Genomic DNA, 27,500 nt, shown 5'->3' with positions numbered 1-27,500 from the left:
CGGCGCTCCATCAAGTGACCATGGGTTAAGCAAGTATGGCTAATACGCAATCTCACCAGAGCCGTTTCCCATCGCCGGTTACGGTGGTAGGAGGACGGTTACAAGGAAACAAAACATTTAAGAGTACGTAGTTTGTTACCAGTAACAGACGACCAAGAAGCCTGCCAACGGGTAAGGATGGAGGAATGGATAGCTGGGTAAAAATCGGAATATGAAATACCTTTATGAGAGATGGGACAAGAGCGGACCGCTTCCTTGGCGGCAACATCCGCACGCTCATTTAAAGACACACCAATATGGCTGGGAACCCAACAAAACTCAACTGACTTAAATTTACTGTGAACAAGAAATAGCCAATGCTGGACCTCGACAACTACTGGATGAACCGGATTAAAGGACCCGAGAGTCATGAGGGCACTACGAGAGTCAACAACAACTACAAAGGAAGACTGACAACGAGAAAGCAGGACGAAGAGCATAGAGAATAGCATAAAGCTCCGCTGTAAAGATGCTAGTCTCCGGAGGTAAGCGACACATATAAGTGCGATCAGGAAAAACAACAGAGTAGCCAACACCGTCCGCCGACTTGGACCCATCGATGAAGACAGAAACGGAGCGGGAGTGAGAAGAAAAGTGCTCAAGGAAAAGGCGTTTTAGAACGGTAGGAGGGGTAAAAGCTTTAGTGATGCGGGTCAAGGATGTACAAAACTATGGAAGGGGGGACTCTCCACGGGGTCAAAGAAGGAACAACACGAGGAGAAATATTAGAAATACGAACGGAAAGAGAGTGTAACCAGCGAGTTGCAAGAAGATCCTGCCAGGGGTTCGCTACCCTTGTATTTATTCGTGAAGAGGCCCAGCAGCGCGAAGCTGATGTTCTCTGCCAGCACCAGGCTGGAGAGTGATTGTGGGCGTTCAAAAGGAGCACCTAGTGAGACTGTGTATAGGCTGTCCTGTGGCTAGGGTAGACTCGTTGGTGTTTCCCAGTACTGGTTGAGGACGGTACTGTGTGTTGAGGAAACACGAAAGTTGACAAGACTGCATCGCATGAGCATCGAGGAGCACTTAGTGTCCTATGAGAGTGACACTTGTGTATATATCAGTGTAGTAATACTTCCTTTATGATTATATTTAAGATGATGGGAAAGTGAATATACATGAATATATTAATAATTGATGAAGTGTCGTATTCAATGCAACTCCCCCATTGTGTTTTACTTGCATTACCAAGCTCACTCCTTGAAAGCCACTACTACCTTGGGGTTGGATACCAGAACTTTGGTTCCTCTAGCAAAGAACCCGGTTGCGACCCATTGTGTCCGTAACACTATCGATCCATCTTATCTTCTGTCCATCCATCTATTAATCCATTTGGCCATCCATCTATTTGTCTACTTATCTGCTAAACCCCCATCTGATCATCAGTCTCTCCATGCATCTATCCATTTGTCCAACAATCTATTTTGTTCAGATAGATGGATCCATCTATCCAACACTCTAAATATCCATAACTATCCATTTATCTATCTCTGTGTATCTGTCTCTGCCTTTCTTTCTCTTTCAGTCTGTATCTGTCTCTCTGCTTCTTTCTCTCTGTCTCAGTCTCAAGTAAAAACATACATTTTCTATCATTTGTGTGTGACGATTGCCGGTGGGAGGCGCTGAGCAGTGTGTTATACTTCACATTAATTATTATATTTTTTTTATTTAATTTTTAATGTCATCTCATTCGAGAGCAACTCTTCCGGTTCTCAGTAATCCAACTTCTTCTCGGCAGCGATTTGGCTAACAACCAAACATCCACTGATCTCATCATTTAAAGCAATGAAAAATATGTCCTCCAGTTACAGAAGGGGAAGATCCTGCCATGACAGTTACAGAAGGGGAAGATCCTGCCATGACAGTTACAGAAGGGGAAGATCCTGCCATGACAGTTACAGTAGGGGAAGATCCTGCCATGACAGTTACAGAAGGGGAAGATCCTGCCATGACAGTTACAGTAGGGGAAGAACCTGCCATGACAGTTACAGTAGGGAAAGAACCTGCCATGACAGTTACAGTAGGGGAAGATCCTGCCATGACAGTTACGGTAGGGGAAGATCCTGCCATGACAGTTACGGTAGGGGAAGAACCTGCCATGACAGTTACAGTAGGGGAAGATCCTGCCATGACAGTTACAGAAGATCCTGCCATGACAGTTACAGTAAGGGAAGATCCTGCCATGACAGTTACGGTAGGGGAAGATCCTGCCATGACAGTTACGGTAGGGGAAGAACCTGCCATGACAGTTACAGAAGGGGAAGATCCTAACCATGACAGTTACAGTAGAGGAAGATCCTGCCATGACAGTTACGGTAGGGGAAGAACCTGCCATGACAGTTACAGTAGGGGAAGATCCTGCCATGACAGTTACAGAAGATCCTGCCATGACAGTTACAGTAAGGGAAGATCCTGCCATGACAGTTACGGTAGGGGAAGATCCTGCCATGACAGTTACGGTAGGGGAAGAACCTGCCATGACAGTTACAGAAGGGGAAGATCCTAACCATGACAGTTACAGTAGAGGAAGATCCTGCCATGACAGTTACGGTAGAGGAAGAACCTGATATGACAATTACAGAAGGTCGGTAACTTCACACATCCATTCTTCCGTTTTCCTCCACACACACCCTTCCTGACTCCCTCCACCACACACACCTTCCCCTCCTCCCTCTTCCACACACACACCCACCCAGACTCCTTACTCCACACACGTGTAATCACCTTTGTCAATTCATATTGTAGTTATTTGCTGATATTAATCTTTGCTACACTGTACCTTATCATCTTACCAGATATGTTAGATTATGGACCTGCCTGAAACGCTATGAACATAAGAACAAAGGTAACTGCAGAAGGCCTATTGGCCCATACGAGGCAGCTCCTATCTATAACCACCCAATCCCACTCATATACATGTCCAACCCGCGCTTGAAACAATCGAGGGACCCCACATCCACCATGTTACGTGGCAATTGGTTCCACAAATCAACAACCCTGTTACTGAACCAGTATTTACCCAAGTCTTTCCTAAATCTAAACTTATCCAATTTATACCCATTGTTTCGTGTTCTGTCTTGTGTTGATATTTTTAATACCCTATTAATATTCCCCCTGTTATGTCCATTCATCCACTTGTAAACCTCTATCATGTCACCCCTAACTCTTCGCCTTTCCAGTGAATGCAACTTAAGCTTTGTTAATCTTTCTTCATATGAAAGATTTCTAATTTGGGGAATTAACTTAGTCATCCTACGCTGGACACGTTCAAGTGAATTTATATCCATTCTATAATATGGCGACCAAAACTGAACTGCATAATCTAAATGGGGCCTAACTAGAGCAAGATATAGCTTGAGAACCACACGAGGTGTCTTGTTACTAACGCTGCGATTAATAAATCCAAGTGTCCGATTTGCCTTATTACGAACATTCATGCATTGATCCTTTTGTTTTAAATTCTTACTAATCATAACTCCCAGATCCCTTTCGCAATCCGACTTTGCAATCTCAACACCATCTAGTTCGTATCTTGTAACTCTATCAAGTTTCAGTCAGTCAGGTGAAGTCACAGTGAGAGGTTGTGTTAACCGGAGCTCCTGAGTGTTGTTATATTATCATAGCAATATGGAAGTTGTAGTTAAGGACCTGGTGACTCTAGTGGGAGCCCTGAGGACAGAGTTGGACTCTCTGCGGGAGGAGGTGCGTCAGCTGAAAGAACAACGAGAAGTAACGAAGGAGGAGACCAGTAGTAAAGGGACCTCGTCTTGGAGAGTTGTGAAAGACAGGGGCCTTAAGAAGACTTTGATAAAGCCGCCTTCAAACGCCATAGCAACTTCTAATTCATTTGACGTTTTGGAGGACGAGTGCTGTGGTGAGACTGCGGATCGCGCAAAAGGGAAAGCAACGAAGAGAAAGGAAGCGCAGGCCCCTCAGAAAGTAAAGGAAGTACCTAAGCAAACATTAGTTGCTTAGGGAGATAGGGAGCAGTGATCACAAAGAAATCAGATTTAGCATAGAATGGAATAGACCAGTAGGAGAAAATTCTGTTAAAGTGCCAGATTTTCGAAAAGCTGATTTTACTAGCCTAAGAAATTTTTTGGGTCAAATTGATTGGAAAGTCTTGGGTATGGGGTGTGGGCCTGTCTTGGAGCGAGACATGAACCCAGCGATAGGTGACTTAAATGGGGATTTCGATGTGGATTCAATATATAACTTATTTAAGAATATTCTAAACAACGCACAGGAACGTAGTATACCATACAAATTGAATAGATCGAATACTAATGACCCAAAGTGGATAACAAAGAATTTGAAGAACCATATAGGTAAAAAGAGAGCTTGGTACAAAAGGATTAAAAATGGGGAGGTCACTTTAGAACAGGAATTCGTACAACTGGTTAGAAATGTTAAAAAAGAGATAAGGAAAGCAAAAAGATACTATGAAGTTCGCATAGCAGGGCAAGCAAAGACAAATCCTAAAGGGTTTTTTCAGTTATATCGTACTAAGACTAGGGAAAGGATAGGTCCATTAAAAACTGAGACAGGTCAAATAACAGATAGTGATGAAGAGATGAGTAGTATTTTTAATAAATATTTTGTATCTGTATTTACTAAAGAGGAACTTAACAATATGCCTACAGCCGAACAAGTCTATGTGGGTGGGGACGAGGACAGGTTGACGAGTTTAGCAGTTACCAGGATGTTCTTAAACAAATAGTAAAACTCAAACCAAACAAATCCCCAGGGCCGGATGAAGTGTTTGCCAGGGTGCTTAAAGAATGCAAAGAGGAGCTTTGTGACCCACTGTCAACCATATTTAATAAATCAATAGAGTCAGGCAGATGCCAGAGTTTTGGAAAGTTGCTAATGTGATACCAGTTTTTAAGAAAGGAGATAGATCACTTGCGTCTAACTATCGACCAATTAGCCTAACGTCTATTGTGGGAAAGTTACTCGAATCTATAATAGCAAATAAAATTCGTCTTCATCTGAAAAACATAAATTAATAATTGAGTCGCAACATGGTTTTTATAAATGGCCGTTCATGTTTAACAAATTTGTTATCTTTTTATTCTAGCATAGTTGAGGCAGTTGATAGTGGTAAGGATTGCGATGTTGTATACCTTGACTTTAGCAAAGCTTTTGATACAGTGCCACATGAAAGACTGATTAAAAGATAGAGTCTCATGGTATTGGGGGTGCTATATTAAGCTGGATAGGGCATGGCTATACCAAGGAAACAGAGAGTTAGTATAAATGGAATCAAGTCAGAGTGGGAAAATGTTGTATGTGGAGTGCCTCAAGGCTCTGTCTGGGACCTCTGTTGTTATAATATATATAAATGATTTAGATTCAGATTTGAGTAGCAACATTTGCAAATTTGCCGATGATACGAAAATCGGTAGGGAAATTAATTCGGAGGAGGACTCACTATCACTTCAAGTTGATCTAGATAGGGTTTTGAAATGGTCAAATGATTGGCAAATGCAGTTTAATGCTGATAAATGTAAAGTTCTGAGGCTAGGTAATGATGATAGAGTTACAAGATACGAGCTAGATGGTGTTGAGATTGCGAAAGGGATCTGGGAGTTATGTTTAGTAAGAATTTAAAACAAAAGGATCAATGCATGAATGTTCAAAATAAGGCAATAGGACACTGGGATTTATTAATCGAAGCGTTAGTAACAAGACACCTGGGTGTGGTTCTTTAAGCTATATCTTGCTCTGGTTAGGCCCCATTTAGATTATGCAGTTCAGTTTTGGTCGCCGTATTATAGAATGGATATAAATTCACTTGAACGTGTCCAACGTAGGATGACTAAGTTAATTCCCCAAATTAGAAATCTTTCATATGAAGAAAGATTAACAAAGCTTAAGCTGCATTCATTGGAAAGGCGAAGAGTTAGGGGTGACATGATAGAGGTTTACCAGTGGATGAATGGACATAACAGGGGGGATATTAATAGGGTATTAAAAATATCAACACAAGACAGAACACGAAACAATGGGTATAAATTGGATAAGTTTAGATTTAGGAAAGACTTGGGTAAATACTGGTTCAGTAACAGGGTTGTTGATTTGTGGAACCAATTGCCGCGTAACGTGGTGGAGGTGGGGTCCCTCGATTGTTTCAAGCGCGGGTTGGACAAGTATATGAGTGGGATTGGGTGGTTATAGAATAGGAGCTGCCTCGTATGGGCCAATAGTTACCTTTGTTCTTATGTTCTTAATTGCCGCGTAACATTGTGGAGGTGGGGTCCCTCGATTGTTTCAAGCATGGGTTGGACATGTATATGAGTGAGATTGGGCGGTTATAAATAGGAGCTGCCTCGTATGGGCCAATAGGCCTTCTGCAGTTGCCTTTGTTCTTATGTTCTTACATTTCAAATTGTCCCTAACATATTTGGCTACTCCCCCTCCTCGTCTAATATATCTGTGTGAAATAGTTTAAATCCATTTATTTGATATTCAGCTAATAGTTCTCTATTTTTTACATTCATTCACGTTTCGGTAAGTGCAATAATATCTATTTTTTCTGTGCAGACAAGAGCATTTAATTCGTTAATTTTATTTCTTAGACTTCTACTCTTAGTGTAATATACCCTAAGTGAATTGTTATTTTGAGGCCCTTCTCTTTCCCTGATCATTTTGCCAATTCCTTTCTCCCACAAACACGTACTTTTATTATCTCCTTCTTCCAAATCAATTCCCATACCTCTATCAGCTAACAGTTTAAACCCAAACAAACACCTCGAACCACTTCTTCCAACGAGTTCGCAACAGCAACAACCCCAGCTCTCGATAGATGCACCCCATCACGAGCATACATTCCATTTCTTCCATAGAAGCGTTCCCAGTTGTCTATGAAAGATATTGCATTTGATTTGCAATATCTTTCCAGCCGGCAATTGACACCAAGTGCCCTCGATATCCATTCATTTCCTACTCCCTTTCTTGGAAGAATGCCACATATGATCGGGATTCCTCCCTTGCTCCTAACTAATTCAATGGCTGTCCTAAATCTCTGTATTAGTTCCTCACTCCTAACTCGTCCAACATCATTACCCCTGCACTAATACAAATAATGGGTTTGTTTCCATTTCCTGTCATAATATCATTCATGTTTCCAACAATATCACCAATTCCAGCTCCCGGATAGCAAACCCTTAATCTGTTTCCCCTATCTCTGGCACAAAACGTTCTGTCTAAATACCTCACCTGGGAATCTCCCACAACCAAAATTCGCTTCGATTCTCCCTTTTCCTTTCGAGCAGTTTGAGGCACCTGCGCTTCAATGCTCCTCGTTACTTTGTCTTTGCCACCTCGTTGAACAACAGGTTCAACACAGCACTCGTCCTCTAATATGTCAAATGCGTTAAAAGTCCTTAGGTGTAGGCTATTAGTTGTCGGTTTTGCGAAGGTCTTCTTAAGACCCCTGTCTTTCACAACTTGCCAAGACGAGGTCTTCTTAATACTGGTCTCGTCAGTCCTAAGTTAATTTGACTAAGTTAATTCCCCAAATTAGAAATCTTTCATATGAAGAAAGATTAACAAAGCTTAAGTTGCATTCACTGGAAAGGCGAAGAGTTAGGGGTGACATGATAGAGGTTTACAAGTGGATGAATGGACATAACCGGGGGAATATTAATAGGGTATTAAAAGTATCAACACAGGACAGAACACGAAACAATGGATATAAATTGGATAAGTTTAGATTTAGGAAAGACTTGGGTAAATACTGGTTCAGTAACAGGGTTGTTGATTTGTGGAACCAATTGCCTCGTAACATTGTGGAGGTGGGGTCCCTCGATTGTTTCAAGCACGGGTTGGACAAGTATATGAGTGGGATTGGGTGGTTATAGAATAGGAGCTGCCTCGTATGGGCCAATAGGCCTTCTGCAGTTACCTTTGTTCTTATGTTCTTATGTCCTTCTTAATGAGGTCCCGTCAACACTGGCCTCCTCCTTCGTTTCCTCCCGAAGTCTTAGCCGTCGTACCTCCTCCCGCAGGGAATCCATCTCTGCTCTCAGAGCTCCAACCAGACTCACCAAATCTTTTACTAATCCTTCCATTATTGCAATAATAATGTTATTAGAATCGGAGCTCCAGCTAACACAACCTGTCACTGTGACTGCACCTGACTGCATTAGGTGTCTTGTTACTAACGCTTCGATTAATAAACCCCAGTGTCCTATTTGCCTTATTACGAACATTCATGCATTGATCCTTTTGTTTTAAATTCTTACTAATCATAACTCCCAGATCCCTTTCGCAATCCGACTTCGCAATCTCAACACCATCTAGGTCGTATCTTGTAACTCTATCATCATTACCTAGCCTCAGAACTTTACATTTATCAGCATTAAACTGCATCTGCCAATCCTTTGACCATTTCAAAACCCTATTTAGATCAACTTGAAGAGATAGTGAGATAATTAATTAGGAACATAAGAACAAAGGTAACTGCAGAAGGCCTATTGGCCCAAACGAGGCAGCTCCTATCTATAACCACCCAATCCCACTCATATACTTATCCAACCCGCGCTTGAAACAATCGAGGGACCCCACCTCCACGTTACGCGGCAATTGGTTCCACAAATCAACAACCCTGTTACTGAACCAGTATTTACCCAAGTCTTTCCTAAATCTAAACTTATCCAATTTATACCCATTGTTTCGTGTTATGTCTTGTGTTGATATTTTTAATACCCTATTAATATCCCCCTGTTATGTCCATTCATCCACTTGTAAACCTCTATCATGTCACCCCTAACTCTTCGCTTTCCAGTGAATGCAACTTAAGCTTTGTTAATCTTTCAGATTTAGCATAGAATGGAATAGACCTGTAGGAGAAAATTCTGTTAAAGTGCCAGATTTTCGAAAAGCTGATTTTAATAGCCTAAGAAATTTTTTGGATCAAATAGATTGGAAACTCTTGGGTATGGGGTGTGGGCCGGTCTTAGAGCGAGACATGAACTCAGCGATAGGTGACGTAAAAAAGGATTTCGCTGTGGATTTAATATATAACTTATTTAAGAATATTCTAAACAAAGCACAGGAACGTAGTATACCATACAAATTGAATAGGTCGAATACTAATGACCCAAAGTGGATAACAAATAATTTAAAGAACCTTATAGGTAAAAAGAGAGCTTGGTACAAAAGGATTAAGAATGGGGAGGTCAGTTTAGAACAGGAATTCATACAACTGGTTAGAAATGTTAAAAAAAGAGATTAGGAAAGCAAAAAGAAACTATGAAGTTCGCATAGCAGAACAAGCAAAGTCAAATCCTAAAGTTTTTTTTCAGTTATATCGAACTAAGACAAGGGAAAGGATAGGTCCATTAAAATCTGAGACAGGTCAAATAACGGATAATGACAAGGAGATGAGTAGTATTTTTAGCAAGTATTTTATATCTGTATTTACTAAAGAAGAACTTAACAATATGCCTTCAGCCGAACAAGTCTATGTGGGTGGGGATGAGGACAGGTTGACTAGTTTAGCAGTTACCAGGGAGGATGTAATTAAACAATTAGAAAAACTAAAACCAAACAAATCCCCAGGGCCGGATGAAGTGTTTGCCAGGGTGCTTAAAGAATGCAAAGAGGAGCTTTCCGAGCCACTGTCTACCATATTTAATAAATCAATAGAGGCAGGCAGAGTGCCAGAGTTATGGAAGGTAGCTAATGTGGTACCAATTTTTAAGAAAGGAGATAGATCACTTGCGTCAAACTATCGGCCAATTAGCCTAACGTCTATTGTGGGAAAGTTACTCGAATCTATAATAGCAAATAAAATTCGTCTTCATCTTGAAAAACATAAATTAATAAATGAGTCACAACAGGGTTTTACATATGGCCGTTCATGTTTAAAAATTTTGCTAACTTTTTATTCCAGCATAGTTGAGGCAGTTGATAGTGGTTAGGATTGTGATGTTGTGTACCTTGACTTTAGCAAAGCTTTTGATACAGTGCCACATGAAAGACTAATTAAAAAAATAGAAGCTCGTGGTATTTGGGGTGCTATATGAAGTTGGATTAAGGCATGGATATTCCAAAGGAAACAGAGAGTTAGTATAAATGGGGTTAAGTCAGAGTGGGATAATGTTGTTAGTGGAGTACCTCAGGGCTCTGTCCTGGGACCTCTGTTGTTTATAATATATATAACGATTTAGATTCAGGTTTGAGTAGCAACATTTGCAAATTTGCCAATGATACGAAAATCGGTAGGGGAATTAATTCGGAGGAGGACTCACTATCACTTCAAGTTGATCTAGATAGGGTTTTGAAATGGTCAAAGGATTGGCAAATGCAGTTTAATGCTGATAAATGTAAAGTTTTGAGGCTACGTAATGATGATAGAGTTACAAAATACGAACTAGATAGTGTTGAGATTGCGAAGTCGGATTGCGAAAGGGATCTGGGAGTTATGATTAGTAAGAATTTAAAACAAAAGGATCAATGCATGAATGTTCGTAATAAGGCGAATAGGACACTGGGATTTATTAATCGAAGCGTTAGTAACAGGACACCTGGTGTGGTTCTTAAGCTATATCTTGCTCTGATTAGGCCCCATTTAGATTATGCATTCCAGTTTGGGTCCCCACAGGGACCCCACCTCCACAATGTTACGCGGCAATTGGTTCCACAAATCAACAACCCTGTTACTGAACCAGTATTTACCCAAGTCTTTCCTAAATCTAAACTTATCCAATTTATACCCATTGTTTCGTGTTCTGTCTTGTGTTGATACTTTTAATACCCCATTAATATCCCCCTTTGTTATGTCCATTCACCCACTTGTAAACCTCTATCATGTCACCCCTAACTCTTCGCCTTTCCAGTGAATGCAACTTAAGCTTTGTTAATCTTTCTTCATATGAAAGATTTCTAATTTGGGGAATTAACTTAGTCATCCTACGCTGGGCACGTTCAAGTGAATTTATATCCATTCTATAATATGGCGACCAAAACTGAACTGCATAATCTAAATGGGGCCTAACTAGAGCAAGATATAGTTTGAGAACCACACCAGGTGTCTTGTTACTAACGCTGCGATTAATAAATCCAAGTGTCCGATTTGCCTTATTACGAACATTCATGCTTTGATCCTTTTGTTTTAAATTATTACTAATCATAACTCCCAGATCGCTTTCGCAATTCGACTTCGCAATCTCAAAATCACAAAGCTCCTCTTTGTATTCTTTAAGCACCTTGGCAAACACTTCATCCGGCCCTGGGGATTTGTTTGGTTAGAGTTTTACTATTTGTTTAAGAACATCCTCCCTGGTCACTGTTAAACTCGTCAACCTGTCCTCGTCCCCACCCACATAGACTTGTTCGGCTGAAGGCATATTGTTAAGTTCCTCTTTAGTAAATACAGATACAAAATATTTATTAAAAATACTACTCATCTCTTCATCACTATCTGTTATTTGACCTGTCTCAGTTTTTAATGGACCTATCCTTTCCCTAGTCTTAGTTCGATATAACTGAAAAAACCCTTTAGGATTTGTCTTTGCTTGCCCTGCTATGCGAACTTCATAGTTTCTTTTTGCTTTCCTTATCTCTTTTTTAACATTTCTAACCAGTTGTACGAATTCCTGTTCTAAAGTGACCTCCCCATTTTTAATCCTTTTGTACCAAGCTCTCTTTTTACCTATAAGGTTCTTCAAATTCTTTGTTATCCACTTTGGGTCATTGGTATTCGAGCTATTCAATTTGTATGGTATACTACGTTCCTGTGCTTTATTTAGAATATTCTTAAATAAGTTATATATTGAATCCACATCGAAATCCCCATTTACGTCACCTATCGCTGGGTTCATGTCTCGCTCCAAGACCGGCACCCACCCCATACCCAAGACTTTCCAATCAATTTGACCCAAAAAATTTCTTCGGCTATTAAAATCAGCTTTTCGAAAATCTGGCACTTTAACAGAATTTTCTCCTACTGGTCTATTCCATTCTATGCTAAATATGATTTCTTTGTGATCACTGTTCCCTAGCTCACTCCCTGTTTCGATACACTCGTCACACATATGGCACATGCACTCGTCACACATATGGCACATGAGTAGTGTGGTTGAGGACTTCGACCGCGTGCGCCAGCTGCCAGGTGGCAGTCAGGTGAGTGCCACCTGGCAGGTGTCGCGCAGGGGTGCAGTCCTCGCGGGTTTTAGGGGATTTTCCCGGAAGTTTGACACGTTTCGGACGCGTGTGAGCGTGTTGTGTTTGGGTATGTGGTCATGAAAGAGAGTAAGTTATGTTGATGAGTGCCAGGTGGTGCGCGCGGTCGTCGTCGCAGCGCGGGTGTCTAGTCACAGGGGTTTGGGAGGGGAATTTCCCGGAAGTTTGGCGCGTGTCGGTCTTGAGTGGGGTGAGCAGGTGCGGCCCCTCCGCGCGGGTCTAGTCCTCGGGGGATAGGGGGAAGATGTGAGTAGTGTGAGAGTAAGTGATAGAGTAAGAAAATAGAAGGAAGAGAGAGGAAGGAGTAAAAGAATATGTATGTGTGTTTGCGTAGCCTTAATCCTGTGTGCGGATAATAATTTTGTTGATCGTGAGATAGTGTGTAGATGCGAGGAGAAGGCAACACAGCCTGTTATGTTGTTTTGGGTGGGGGCTGGATGGAGCTTCCCCTCGTCGGGGAGAGAGTGCTCTGGGCCATTATGCGGTTAGACAAACCCATTAACTACCCTACAGGAAGCCCTTAAGTGGTGTTGTAAGAAATGCATGGAAAAGTCACGGGAGTGCACCTGGCTTTTTTCTGTGTGTTCGGGTCATGAAAGAGTGAAGCCACTCTCGTTGTGAGTTTGCAGTAGGCCATTATGCGGTTAGACAAACCATTTATCTCTCCCTACAGGAAGTGCTAAGTGTGCGAGGATGGGGGCGAAGACTCCTGCAGGAGGAGTGTGTACCATTACCTTAAGCGTTTTTCAATGTCCGTGGAGGGGTAAGCGTACAGGTCGCAGGTTAGAGCCCGACTGAATGACTTTCCAAGTAGCTCGGGTATTTCTCCTCAGACACCCCTGGAAGTGGTGGGGCACCCATTACCAATGCGTTTCGCCAGGGTCCGCGACTCTCTCTATCTATCTGTCTCTGTCTATCTCTGTCTCTCTGTCGGTCTGGCTCTGTATGTCTGTCTCTGTCTCTGTCTCTCTCTCTGTCTATCTCTGTCTCTCTGTCGGTCTGTCTCTGTATGTCTGTCTCTGTCTCTCTCTCTCTGTCTATCTCTGTCTCTCTGTCGGTCTCTCTCTGTCTCTCTCTCTGTCTCTCTCTCTCTCTCTCTCACCCTCTCTAAAGTCCACCACACAGCACTTCACTTAGTAAACTCAGTCAAAGTCAGTAGGTTAGAGTTTACTAAAAGAGAGAAACATTTCACATCGTCACGGAGACGCGATCTCTACCTACAAATTGTTCTTGTTAACTGTGATCACAACATCTGCTGGCCCAAATAAATATCATTGAAATGTATGCATGTTTATCCAGTCATAAGCTGGTCTTCAATCTTATTATTATAACAAATCATAATTTGCTGTTCTCTCTCTCTCTCGCTCTGCCTCTCTGTCTCTCTGTCTCTCTCTGTCTCTCTCTCTCTCTCTCTCTCTCTCTCTCTCTCTCTCTCTCTCTCTCTCTCTCTCTCTCTCTATCTCTCTGTCTCTCTGTCTCTCAGTCTCTCAGTCTCTCAGTCTCTCAGTCTCTCTCTCTCTCTCTCTTCTCTCTCTCTCTCTCTCTCTCTCTCCTCTCTCTCTCTCTATCACTCTGTCTCTGTCTCTCTCTCTCTCTCTCTCTCTCTCTCTCTCTCTCTCTCTCTCTCTCTCTCTCTCTCTCTCTTGCTCTCTGTCTCTCTGTCTCTCTGTCTCTCTCTCTCTCTCTCTCTCTCTCTCTCTCTCTCTCTCTCTCTCTCTCTCTCTCTCTCTCTCTCTCTTCTCTGTCTCAGTCTCTCTCTCTCTCTCTCTCTCTCTCTCTCTCTCTCTCTCTCTCTCTCTCTCTCTCTCTCCAGATCATTTAGTAGTTGGGAAAGTAACATCATTTCCTTTCTCCTGCTGCCGCTGTTCACGTATCTTTCTCCATCAAGGCTGTCTCTCTTAAGACCTACGTCATCCAATGTAAACACCAATCGATGAGAATAAGACCGGTGAGACGATAGTGAAATAGGTCTGGGTTAAGTCTGTTTTCAGTTCTTGTATCACAGTCAATGTAGCGTAATGGGAAACCAGTCTTTCTACTGCCTACATAAATAGCGTTTGAAAATGTATGCAAGTCTAGACAAACTCCTATAGCCCTTACATTCTAACACAAATAAAATATTAGCACACGATTGCATCGCATTATATCATCATTAAGTAACGTAGAGATCAACTTTCTGGCTGTTGTCCGAATATCATTATTGAAATGTGAACTCATTTAGCCAAACACAATATCTCCATTACATCTCATAGCTTATGAATATTACGGTATACCAGTTTTAACCCTCTATAACACAATGTAACGTAACGTAACGTACCGCAAATCAACTTTCTACAGACCAAATATCGTTTTTAAATGAAAGTATGACATAGTCCATCTTCATTACATCTCTCACCATATAAAATATTGGCGTCTACCCCTTTTAGCCCTCTGTAACACAATGTACGCAACGTAACGTAACGCAAATCAACTTTTGCAGACCAAAATGTCATTTTGAAACGGAAAGTGGATTAGTCCTTATTCATTACATCTCTCACCATATAAAATATTGACCTCTACCCCTTTTAGCCCTCTGTAACACAATGTAACGCAACGTAACGTAACGCAAATCAACTTTTTGCAGTCCAAAATGTCATTTTGAAACGGAAAGTGAGGGTTAGACCATCTCCATTACATCTCTTACCATATAAATAATTGATGGCTACCCCTTTTAGCCCTCTGTAACACAATGTAACACAACGTAACGTATCGCAAATCGACTTTTTGCAATCCAAAATGTCATTTTTAAATGAAAGTATGACTTAGTCCATCTTCATTACATCTCTAACCATATAAAATATTGGCGTCTACCCCTTTTAGCCCTCTGTAACACAATGTAACGCAACGTAGCATAACGCAAATCAACTTTTTGCAGTCCAAATGTCATTTTGAAACGGAAAGTGAGGGTTAGCCCATCTCCATTACATCTCTACCATATAATTAATTGTGACTACCCCTTTTAGCCCTCTGTAACACAATGTAACACACCGTAACGTATCGCAAATCAACTTTTTGCAGTCCAAAATGTCATTTTTAAATGAAAGTATGACTTAGCACATCTCTTACCATATAATATTGTCCTCTACCAGTTTTAGCCCTCTAACACAATGTAACGTAACGCAAATCAACTTTTACAGCCCAAAATGACATTTTTAAATAAAGTAGGACTTAGTCCATCTCCATTACATCTCCTTCCATAAGAATATTACAGTCTACAAGTTTTAGCCCTCTGTAACACAATGTAACGTAACGGGGAAAATCATCTTTGTCGGATGAGCAAATAACATTATTGAAAATGACATCCGTGTTTAGCCATTACATCCAAACACAAGAAAAATATTACCGTTTTTCTTGAGAAACTTATATGTGGAGATCATATCTCCAGAGTCCACACAATAAGCCACACATCACATCTTCTGTTTTCAAATCGCAGCTCGCATCTAATTTAATGTTATTTTTTTTTTTGCAGAAACTATGTTTTTGAGATTATGCTCAATGTCGGCAATTACTATTCGTATCATCAAACTCCTTTCAGTCAACAAAATTCACATTTCATATCGCGTGTGTAGATTAGAGAGAGAAGGCAAACATAGCGTGCAGCTAGTCAAAACTTATCATAACAGATATGATTTCACAGAGTTTTCAACCTTTGCCAGTTTTTTTTCATTGTTATCTCTTCACTCGTGCTAAGTGAGTCAGACAAAAATGTGACATTTCATTTCATTATTAACCATGCAATATGCTATTAGCTAGGTAGTCAAAACATATAACAAGCGTTATTTCACAGGAATTTTTTCTAGCAAATATGCTTCCTTTAAGCAGTTCAACACATCAAACACCTCCAGTCTGCGAAATTCCCTTTAGTCAATAATCATCCTTTACAGTATTTCTTGACTAAATAGCACTCCAAAACATAAGTGGTCATTTTTATTCTCACTGTCGCACTATAGTCAATAATTTGTTTCGCAGAGTGACAAGTTATGCATAGTGACGAGATTTCATGGTGTGCATAGTTTAAGAGAGTTCACACTGTATTAATTACGGTCATGGATATCTTATGTTATGTTTATGAAGACCATCTTATTTTTTTATCATTTTCGCCCCACAGCTTTACAGTCTTCTCATATTCTTTTTCAAATAAAGTTTGTTTACTGTTTTCCAGTAGATCGGCCTCACATTACATATATTAATCAATTTTCAAATTCAGTTCAGTTTCTTTTCAATATCGCAGCTTTGTTGCCCCCACAGCCCGTATCTAGTTCAAGACCTCTTATTATCAATGTCATTAATACGGTTATCATCAACCACGTATTGGATGTCTCTGTCATTCAGTCATCAACGTAGTATGTGTTTAATGAACGTGAGAATCACTTCATGTGCACTCATTTTAGTTTAGTTTAAAGTTTTACATCTTGAATTAATACGCTATTGGATAGCTCAGACATTCAGTTAACATCTCAGTAAGTGAAAATCTTTTCATGTGAGCTCATTTTTAGTTTAGGATAAGGTTTTTCCATCGTGAAATGCTATTATCAGTAACCAGGTATTGGATGACACTACCATTCAGTTTACATCTCAGTAACTGTTTACTGAACATTGTTATCCATCCATGCAACCTCATTTTTAGTTTTAAGTTTCTACATCGTAAAAATAAAATATTACTATCACCAGCCGTGTATCGGATAGCTCAACCATTCAGTTAACATCTCAGTAAGTGAAAATCTTTTCATGTGAGCTCATTTTTAGTTTAGGATAAGGTTTTCCATCGTGAAATGCTATTATCAGTAGCCAGGTATTGGTGGGTGGACCATCCAGTTTACATCTCAGTAACAGTTTACTGAACATAGATATCCCTCCATGGGACCTCATTTTTAGTTTAAGTTTCTCCATCGTAAATAAAAATAAAATATTACTATCACAATCCTTGTATTGGCCTGCTCCGGCATTCAGTTTACATCTCAGTAAGTGTTTACTGAATGCAAAATCGCTACATGTGTGGTCATAAGGTTTTCTCATCGTGAAATGCTATTATCAGTAACCAGGTATTGGATGACACTACCATTCAGTTTACATCTCAGTAACTGTTTACTGATCATTGTTATCCATCCATGCAACCTCATTTTTTTAGTTTTAAGCTTCTACATCGTAAAAAATAAAATATTACTATCACCAGCCATGTATCGGTAGCTCAACCATTCAGTTTACAGCTCAGTAACTGTTTACTGAACATAGACATCCCTCCATGCGAGCTCATTTTTTAGTTTAAAGTTTCTCCATCGTAAAAAATAAAATATTACTATCACAAACCATGTATTGGGTGGGTCAACCATCCAGTTTACATCTCAGTAATAGTTTACTGAACATAGATATCCCTCCATGTGACCTCATTTTTAGTTTAAAGTTTCTCCATCCTAAATAAAAAATAAAATATTACTATCACAAACTTTGTATTGACCAGCTCCGGCATTCAGTTTACAACTCAGTAAGTGTTTACTGAATGCAAAATCGCTACATGTGTGGTCATTTAGTTTAAAGTTTCTCAATCTTAAAATATTACTATCAACATCAACCATGCATTGGCCGGCTTAGTCTTTCAGTTCACATCTCAGTAAGTGTTTACTGAATGCAAAATCGCTACATGTGTGGTCATTTAGTTTAAAGTTTCTCAATCTTTAAATATTACTATCATCAACCATGCATTGCCTGGCTAGTCTTTCAGTTTACATCTCAGTGAGTGTTAACTGAATGTGGAAATTATCACGTGTTAGCATTTAGTTTAGTTTCAAGTTTCAATTAAATACTAACATCATCCCCGTATTGGGCTGTCGGCATTCAGTTACCCACTCGGAGAGTGTTTACTGAACGTCGAAATCATTTCCTGTAGACACATTTTTTACTTGAACCCGTCTCCACTCCAAACCGGACCTCCGGTCCGAGTCAGGACCGCCGGTCCTGACTGGTTTGCTCCACATATAGTTTGCTTATATGTTTAAGTTTAAGTTTGCTCCACATATAAGATCTCCACATATAAGTTTCTCAAGAAAAGCGGTAATATTTTTCTTGTGTTTGGATGTAATGGCTAAACACGGATGTCATTTTCAATAATGTTATTTGCTCATCCGACAAAGATGATTTTCCCCGTTACGTTACATTGTGATACAGAGGGCTAAAACTGGTAGACCGTAATATTCTTATGGAAGGAGATGTAATGGAGATGGACTAAGTCCTACTTTATTTAAAAATGTCATTTTGGGCTGTAAAAGTTGATTTGCGTTACGTTACATTGTGTTAGAGGGCTAAAACTGGTAGAGGACAATATTATATGGTAAGAGATGTGCTAAGTCATACTTTCATTTAAAAATGACATTTTGGACTGCAAAAAGTTGATTTGCGATACGTTACGGTGTGTTACATTGTGTTACAGAGGGCTAAAAGGGGTAGTCATCAATTAATTATATGGTAGAGATGTAATGGAGATGGGCTAACTCTCACTTTCCGTTTCAAAATGACCTTTTGGACTGCAAAAAGTTGATTTGCGTTATGCTACGTTGCGTTACATTGTGTTACAGAGGGCTAAAAGGGGTAGACGCCAATATTTTATATGGTTAGAGATGTAATGAAGATGGACTAAGTCATACTTTCATTTAAAAATGACATTTTGGATTGCAAAAAGTCGATTTGCGATACGTTACGTTGTGTTACATTGTGTTACAGAGGGTTAAAAGGGGTAGCCATCAATTATTTATATGGTAAGAGATGTAATGGAGATGGTCTAACCCTCACTTTCCGTTTCAAAATGACATTTTGGTCTGCAAAAGTTGATTTGCGTTACGTTACGTTGCATTACATTGTGTTACAGAGGGCTAAAAGGGGTAGACGCCAATATTTTATATGGTGAGAGATGTAATGAAGATGGACTATGTCATACTTTCATTTAAAACGATATTTGGTCTGTAGAAAGTTGATTTGCGTTACGTTACGTTACGTTACATTGTGTTATAGAGGGTTAAAACTGGTATACCGTAATATTCATAAGCTATGAGATGTAATGGAGATATTGTGTTTGGCTAAATGAGTTCACATTTCAATAATGATATTCGGACAACAGCCAGAAAGTTGATCTCTACGTTACTTAATGATGATATAATGCGATGCAGTCGTGTGCTAATATTTTATTTGTTAGAATGTAAGGGCTATAGGAGTTTGTCTAGACTTGCATACATTTTCAAACGCTATTTATGTAGGCAGTAGAAGACTGGTTTCCCATTACGCTACATTGACTGTGTTACAAGAACTGAAAAACAGACTTAACCCAGACCTATTTCACTATCGTCTCACCGGTCTTATTCTCATCGATTGGTGTTTACATTGGATGACGTAGGTCTTAAGAGAGACAGCCTTGATGGAGAAAGATACGTGAACAGCGGCAGCGGGAGAAAGGAAATGATGTTACTTTCCCCAACTACTAAATGATCTGGAGAGAGAGAGAGAGAGAGAGAGAGAGAGAGAGAGAGAGAGAGAGAGGAGAGAGAGAGAGAGAGAGAGAGAGAGAGAGAGAGAGAGAGACAGAGAGACAGAGAGACAGAGAGAGAGAGAGACAGAGAGACAGAGAGACAGAGAGACAGAGAGACAGAGAGAGAGAGAGAGAGAGAGAGAGAGAGAGAGAGAGAGAGAGAGAGAGAGAGAGAGAGAGAGAGAGAGAGAGAGACTGAGAGACAGAGAGATAGAGAGAGAGAGAGAGAGAGAGAGAGAGAGAGAGAGAGAGAGAGAGAGAGAGAGAGAGAGAGGAGAGAGAGAGAGAGAGAGAGAGACTGAGAGACAGAGAGACAGAGAGATACACAGAGAGAGAGAGAGAGAGAGACAGAGAGAGACAGAGAGAGACAGAGAGAGACAGAGAGACAGAGAGGCAGAGCGAGAGAGAGAGAGAACAGCAAAATCTTATAATAATAAGATTGAAGACCAGCTTATGACTGGATAAACATGCATACATTTCAATGATATTTATTTGGGCCAGCAGATGTTGTGATCACAGTTAACAAGAACAATTTGTAGGTAGAGATCGCGTCTCCGTGACGATGTGAAATGTTTCTCTCTTTTAGTAAACGCTAACCTACTGACTTTGACTGAGTTTACTAAGTGAAGTGCTGTGTGGTGGACTTTAGAGAGGGTGAGAGAGAGAGAGAGAGAGAGAGAGAGAGAGAGAGAGAGAGAGAGACAGAGAGAGAGAGAGAGAGAGAGAGAGAGAGAGGAGAGAGAGACAGAGACAGAGAGAGAGAGAGATAGAGACAGAGACAGAGACAGACCGACAGAGAGACAGAGAGAGAGACAGAGAGAGAGACAGAGACAGAGACAGAGACAGACATACAGAGACAGACCGACAGAGAGACAGAGATAGACAGAGAGAGAGACAGAGACAGATAGATAGAGAGAGTCGCGGACCCTGGCGAAACGCATTGGTAATGTGTGCCCCACCACTTCCGGGGGTGTCTGAGGAGAAATACCCGAGCTACTTGGAAAGTCATTCAGTCGGGCTCTAACCTGCGACCCGTACGCTTACCCTCCGCGGACATTGAAAAACGCTTAAGGTAATGGTACACACTCCTCCTGCAGGAGTCTTCGCCCCCATCCTCGCACACTTAGCACTTCCTGTAGGGAGAGATAAATGGTTTGTCTAACCGCATAATGGCCTACTGCAGTCTCACAACGAGAGTGGCTTCACTCTTTCATGACCCGAACACACAGAAAAAAGCCAGGTGCACTCCCGTGACTTTTCCATGCATTTCTTACAACACCACTTAAGGGCTTCCTGTAGGGTAGTTAATGGGTTTGTCTAACCGCATAATGGCCCAGAGCACTCTCTCCCCGACGAGGGGAAGCTCCATCCAGCCCCCACCCAAAACAACATAACAGGCTGTGTTGCCTTCTCCTCGCATCTACACACTATCTCACGATCAACAAAATTATTATCTGCGCACAGGATTAAGGCTACGCAAACACACATACATATTCTTTTACTCCTTCCTCTCTCTTCCTTCTATTTTCTTACTCTATCACTTACTCTCACACTACTCACATCTTCCCCCTATCCCCCGAGGACTAGACCCGCGCGGAGGGGCCGCACCTGCTCACCCGCCACTCAAGACCGACACGCGCCAAACTTCCGGGAAATTCCCCTCCCAAACCCCTGTGACTAGACACCCGCGCTGCGACGACGACCGCGAGCACCACCTGGCACTCATCAACATAACTTACTCTCTTTCATGACCACATACCCAAACACAACACGCTCACACGCGTCCGAAACGCGCCAAACTTCCGGGAAAATCCCCCAAAACCCGTGAGGACTGCACCCCTGCGCGACACCTGCCAGGTGGCACTCACCTGAGTGCCACCTGGCAGCTGGCACGCGCGGTCGTAGTCCTCAACCACACTACTCACATGCACTTGTCACACATATGGCACATGCACTCGTCACACATATGGCACATGCACTCGTCACACATATGGCACATGCACTCGTCACACATATGGCACATGCACTCGTCACACATATGGCACATGCACTCGTCACACATATGGCACATGCACTCGTCACACATATGGCACATGCACTCGTCACACATATGGCACATGCACTCGTCACACATATGGCACATGCACTCGTCACACATATGGCACATGCACTCGTCACACATATGGCACATGCACTCGTCACACATATGGCACACGCACTCGTCAGCTATTATTAGTGACTCCACAAAATGTTATTTTCACTCCAACCGCTGGTCCTCATACTTGTGTCTCCTGTTTGTTGTGTGTGACGTCATCCGGTAGCCAGTTTCTCTCTATGCTAGTCTGTACAATTATGCACATCATTAGCATTAACTTTTCCTTGAATAGTTTTTATTCTAAATTATATTACAAGCTATACCAAGGTTCTTGAATAAAAATGTTGCAGTAATATGTCGATGCCTTTCTCATGTATTCTGTTAGTGATCTCAATGAAATTCACAGTATTTGATCACTACATTGTATTGAACTATTGATATCTTTAGAATTATAACCTTTAGAATATTAATTCGTGGCCTGGTCAGTATATCGAGCATCATTCATCCAGAAACACATTTTATTAATTTTTCAAACATCGTTACTTCTGTTTCACGTCTTCAATTTAGGAATAGTTCACCCGAGTTCCCTCATTCAACCCGTCCTCAGACCAAGTCCATTTCATCAAGCGGTCGACCCCACAGATGCAATCATTAATTTTAACATGGCTGTTCAATCAAAATAACAATTTTCTTAAATAAAAATTAATATTATTATATATTATCATACTGTACATATTTAGGCATTAGTTAGGTTAGGTTAGGTGTTTAGGTTCTCTTAGCGAGTATTTATAGTTGCAGTACGTGGTGAAGCATTTAAAGTGTTGTGGTTCGAACAAAATTCGTCAGCGAAGCACTTGTTCCGGAAGTGTTCAAACGTCATCAAGTGTGAGTCGTGTGTAAACCGTTTTTCATTCATAAACAGAAGGTTGGCGCGTGCATGGAATCCCTTTTGGCCTTTTTTATGAGGGCAGGCTGCATTATGATTCACGTTGTATTATTTTGAACAATCAGGTCGAAACTAAATCCTAATTCTCTGAAAAAAAACTAAATTAAATTCAAATCTTGCCTGTGAAAAGACTAGCTCTGGACAAGCTTTCATTATCTTCTTATCTCCATCCACTAAAGAAGTCCTATTCAACCTGGGTGGACAGTCTACCTTATAGTGGACGAGATTAAGTGTGGGGTGGACAGCTGTCTAGGGGTGGACGAAATCCTCACCTCCACGTGTCTGCATAATATACAAGAGACTCTGTCTCTCTTTCTCTCTCTTCTATATTTCTTAAAATACATACTTCAAATACATATTTACCTATTGTATCATCGAGGTTGCCACCTCCTCTTTCCGCAAGATCCCATGGCAGTTAAATGTAAGGATGTGCTTTGGTTGGCAAAAGTGTCTTATATGGCTTCAATCTTCGATCATTTGAACAAGCTAAACATCAGTCAGCTAGGTGAGGATATTTTTACAAGTACAGGGAAAATAAATACATTTAAACTGAAGGTGAAGAAATGGAAAAGCAATGTAGAAAAGAGGTGCTTTTCTGATTTTGAATTATTTGACTCATTTATGAGAGAATGTGGCTGGGAACATGGCATGCAGGCAACAGAGCAGACACTGGAGGTACATGTCACACTTAGTTATCAGACATCTTTAGTTATCAGACATCTTACTTTAATGCAAGAAAACCTTGACTTCTATATCACAGACAGTGAGAATGACCAGCTGATCTCCAACATGTGGATGCTAAATCCCTTCACAGATGAAGGAACTGATCATCGTGATACTCTTTTGGAGCTTCGAGCAGATTATTCATAAAAGCAGTTTTCAAGACATTTAGCCATCCCATGGATTTCTGGGTTACTCTGCTTGATATTCCAGAGTACAAGGATCTAGCTGAGCAGGCAATAGCCATATTTGTACAGATGCCAATATCATATTTGTGTGAGCAAGGGTTTTCTGGTTTAGTTTTGGTGAAGACAAAGAAAATGAATGCAATCCTGAACTTGGATCCTCTCATGCGAGTTTCACTTGAAAATCGTCTGACACCTCGATGCAACCTAATAGCAAAGTGCAACAGCAGCCAAGCCACAGATTTTTTTAAGGATAACTATTTTTTTATTTATTGATACCATACCAAATATAGCAAACATTGTCTGCAATTTTACTTTAGCGAAGGAAAATGCGCTTAATGGCATGCTTAATGCTATCTTGTGTATTTTGAACCTCTTAGTTTGAGATGAGGTGTGTAAATATATAGAGGAATATGTAAAAGTTAAATAAAAAATAAGGGAAACTGTTTTTTTTCTCTTTACATAGTCATAGAAATGAGATATAAAACATAGATTTTAAATATTAAAAACGTGAGATTTTTAATGAGACTTTTTTGGGGTGGGGGGGGGGGCGGGGAAGCTTCTACTTAATCACCACTAGGGGTGGACGACACTTAAAAAGGATGAAGACTACTGCACTAAAGGAACAATAACACGCTCCCTTGGTGGACAGGAGGACTCATCTTGATCATGATGAGAGGGAGCATTAACTAAATCTGCAAAAACTAACCTTCATATTTGATGAACAGCCTAGTCCGTGCTAAGCACCCAAACTGTTGTGTCCACTGAAGACTGGACTGACGCAGAAGAGAGCTGGTCTAGGAGCCACCACTACCTGCAGGGGACGAGTAAACAGATCAGATAAGAGTCTGACCGCAAAATATATTGTTCCAAAAGGCTTTTCCATTTACCCGGTACATGTTTGCTGGAACCCGTTACCGAAAATATATATATTTCAGACTTCACTGTAACGAAGCTCCAGATGGAGCAGGTTGGTAAGAAATTACCAACTCGTCCTCATCAGTAAAGCCATGTGGTCGTTAATGCAGTCACCAATCCTCCTGTTTATGAATGAAAAACGGTTTACACCCGACTCACAACTGACAACGTTCAAACATTTCTCGAATGGTGCTTCGCTGACTACATCCGTTAAAATTCCAACTCGGTAAATGCTTCACCAGCGTACTTCAAATACGGCAGAACCTGAACACTTAACCTGACCAGTGCCTACCTATTCAAAGAACTTTATCATATAGTAATAATAATATAAAATCAGAACAAACCTATTTTTAATGCACATTACGTTAAAATTGATGAATGCGTCTTGGGGTATATCCGCAACTTTAATGAGCCTGGCCTCAGCCTGGCCTGAGGACGGATTGAAAATTAACGTACTGCATTACACAATTCACACCACTATCTCACTACTTTAGTAATAGTAATTATTGACAAATGCACAAGGGCCGTGACGAGGATTCGAACCTGAGTCCGAGAGCATCCCAGACGCTGCCTTAATCGACTGAGCTACGACATGGTCAAAAGGAGTTGAAACCGAAGTTCTACTGAACTTACTGGATCCTGCAGCCTCTCCGAGGCACAACCAGGTTTTTACACAAGTTCCCCCATGCACTCGAGCTATGTCAATAGGCCGTTCTCGGACGCAGGTTCATTTGCAGCATCACGCAATTGTGATTTCTGTGTGTAATAATAATTATTGCCCAGTCCCTTCCCACTATTATGTATTTAAGAGAAGCTTGAACCATCTACTGCAGGTAGGTTAGTGACGTCATCACCTGAGCTTGCTGACCAACAACCAGTATACATTTATTAATCCTCAATGGTTAGTTATTGACCCACAATCCAACTCGTCCTCAGACCAAGTCCATTCCATCCAGCAGGCGACCCCAGAGACGCATTCATCTATTTTAATATGCTGTTCAATATAAATAGAAATTTTATCGAATATAAATTATTTTTATATATTAGCATATTGTACATATTTAGGCACTGATTAAGTTAGATATATAGGTTCTGTTAGCGATTATTTGTATTTTTAGTACGTGGGTGAAGCACTTACAGCGTTGAGGTTCGAACAAAAATCGTCAGCGAAGCATTTGTTCCTGAACTGTTCGAACGTCATGAGTTGTGAGTCGTGTGTAACCAGCCCGTCCTCCAAACAAAGATCCAAAAGTGATTCCATGCACCCGCCAAACCCCCTGTTTATGAATGAAAAGCGGTTTACACACGACTCACAACTGCTGACGTTCGAACATATAAGGAACAAGTGCTTCACTGACGAATTTTGTTCGAACCACAACGCTATAAATGCTTCACCCACGTACTACAAATACAAATAATCGCCAACAGAACCTAAACACCTAACCTAACCTATGAATATATATGCACAATATGCTAATATATTATAATATTAATTTATACATGAGAAAATTCCCGTTTTGAATGAACAGCATGTTAAAATTTATGAATGCGTCTGTGGGGTTGACCGCTGAATGTAATGGACTTGAGTCGAGGATGGGTTGGTGCAACAGTCTGTCCTCCAAACAAAGACCCAAAGTCCATTCCATGCACCCGCCAAACCCCCTTTTATGAATGAAAAACGGTTTACACACGACCATTTCCGGAACAAGTGTTTCGCTGACGATTTTTGTTCAAACCACAACACTGTAAACAGCCCGTCCTCCAAACAAAGATCCAAAAGTGATTCTATGCACACGCCAAACCCCCTGTTTATGAATGAAAAGCGGTTTACACACGACTCAACTGCTGACGTTCGAACATATCCGGAACAAGTGCTTCACTGACGAATTTTGTTTGAACCACAACGCTGTAAATGCTTCACCCACGTACTACAAATACAAATAATCGCCAACAGAACCTAAACACCTGATTTAACCTAACCTGTGCCTATTTATACACAATATTCTAATATATTATAATAATAATTTATACTTGAGAAAATTACCATTTTGAATGAACAGCATGTTAAAATTTATGAATGCGTCTGTGGGGTTGACCGCTGAATGTAATGGACTTGAGTCGAGGATGGGTTGCTGTAAATGCTTCACCCACGTACTACAACTACAAATAATCGCCAACAGAACCGAAACACTTAACCTAACCTAACCTAACCTATATATGTACAGTATGTTTATCATTCATAAACAGGGAGTTTGGCTGGTGCATAAAATGGACTTTGGGTCTTTGTTTAGAGGACTGGCTGCTCAATCGGGAATTCGGGGTGAGAATTCCGGGCGGAACTGAAATGTTTGGATACGGTTCATATCACCAAATGCCTTTGTTCACCTAACAGTAAACAGAAGCGTACGACTTATATATATAAATATATAATATATATATATATATATATATATATATATATATATATATATATATATATATATATATATATATATATATATATATATATATATAAGTCGTACGCTTCTGTTTACTGTTAGGTGAACAAAGGCATTTGGTGATATGAACCGTATCCAAACATTTCAGTTCCGCCCGGAATTCTCACCCCGAATTCCCGATTGAGCAGCCAGTCCTCTAAACAAAGACCCAAAGTCCATTTTATGCACCAGCCAAACTCCCTGTTTATGAATGATAAACGGTTTACACACAACCCGTCCTTGACTCAAGTCCATTCCATCCAGTGCTCGACCCTACAGACGCATTCATAAATGGATTGAATGGAAAACTTTTGGATCTTTATAAAACATATATATATATATATATATATATATATATATATATAATATATATATA

At 40.6% G+C, this 27,500-nt stretch overlaps 2 protein-coding genes across 2 annotated transcripts in view; both read left to right on the top strand.

The window, feature by feature from the left end:
• Positions 1 to 27,500, top strand: part of LOC123751063 (pyrethroid hydrolase Ces2a) — a 343,394-nt gene that overhangs the window by 73,393 nt on the left and 242,501 nt on the right. The window lies entirely within an intron of this gene.
• Positions 1,868 to 2,606, top strand: LOC138370738 (skin secretory protein xP2-like). Its single transcript, XM_069335340.1, has 2 exons — positions 1,868 to 2,203; positions 2,289 to 2,606. Exons 1-2 carry the CDS (start codon positions 1,868 to 1,870, stop codon positions 2,604 to 2,606), a joined length of 654 nt encoding a protein of 217 aa, XP_069191441.1.

The sequence above is a fragment of the Procambarus clarkii genome, chromosome 4, assembly GCF_040958095.1.
Source record: "Procambarus clarkii isolate CNS0578487 chromosome 4, FALCON_Pclarkii_2.0, whole genome shotgun sequence".
Classification (NCBI taxonomy): domain Eukaryota; kingdom Metazoa; phylum Arthropoda; class Malacostraca; order Decapoda; family Cambaridae; genus Procambarus; species Procambarus clarkii.
The sequence above is the reverse complement of the archived record's forward strand: the minus strand, read 5'-3'. Positions and strand labels throughout refer to the sequence as shown.

Bases quoted from the DNA above. Each gene is read 5' to 3' on its own strand.
- LOC138370738 (XM_069335340.1), top strand. From the start codon at position 1,868: ATGACAGTTACAGAAGGGGAAGATCCTGCCATGACAGTTACAGAAGGG. The intron at 2,204-2,288 runs GTAAGGGAAGAT...CTGCCATGACAG, and splicing joins ATCCTGCCATGACAGTTACA to TTACAGAAGGGGAAGATCCT.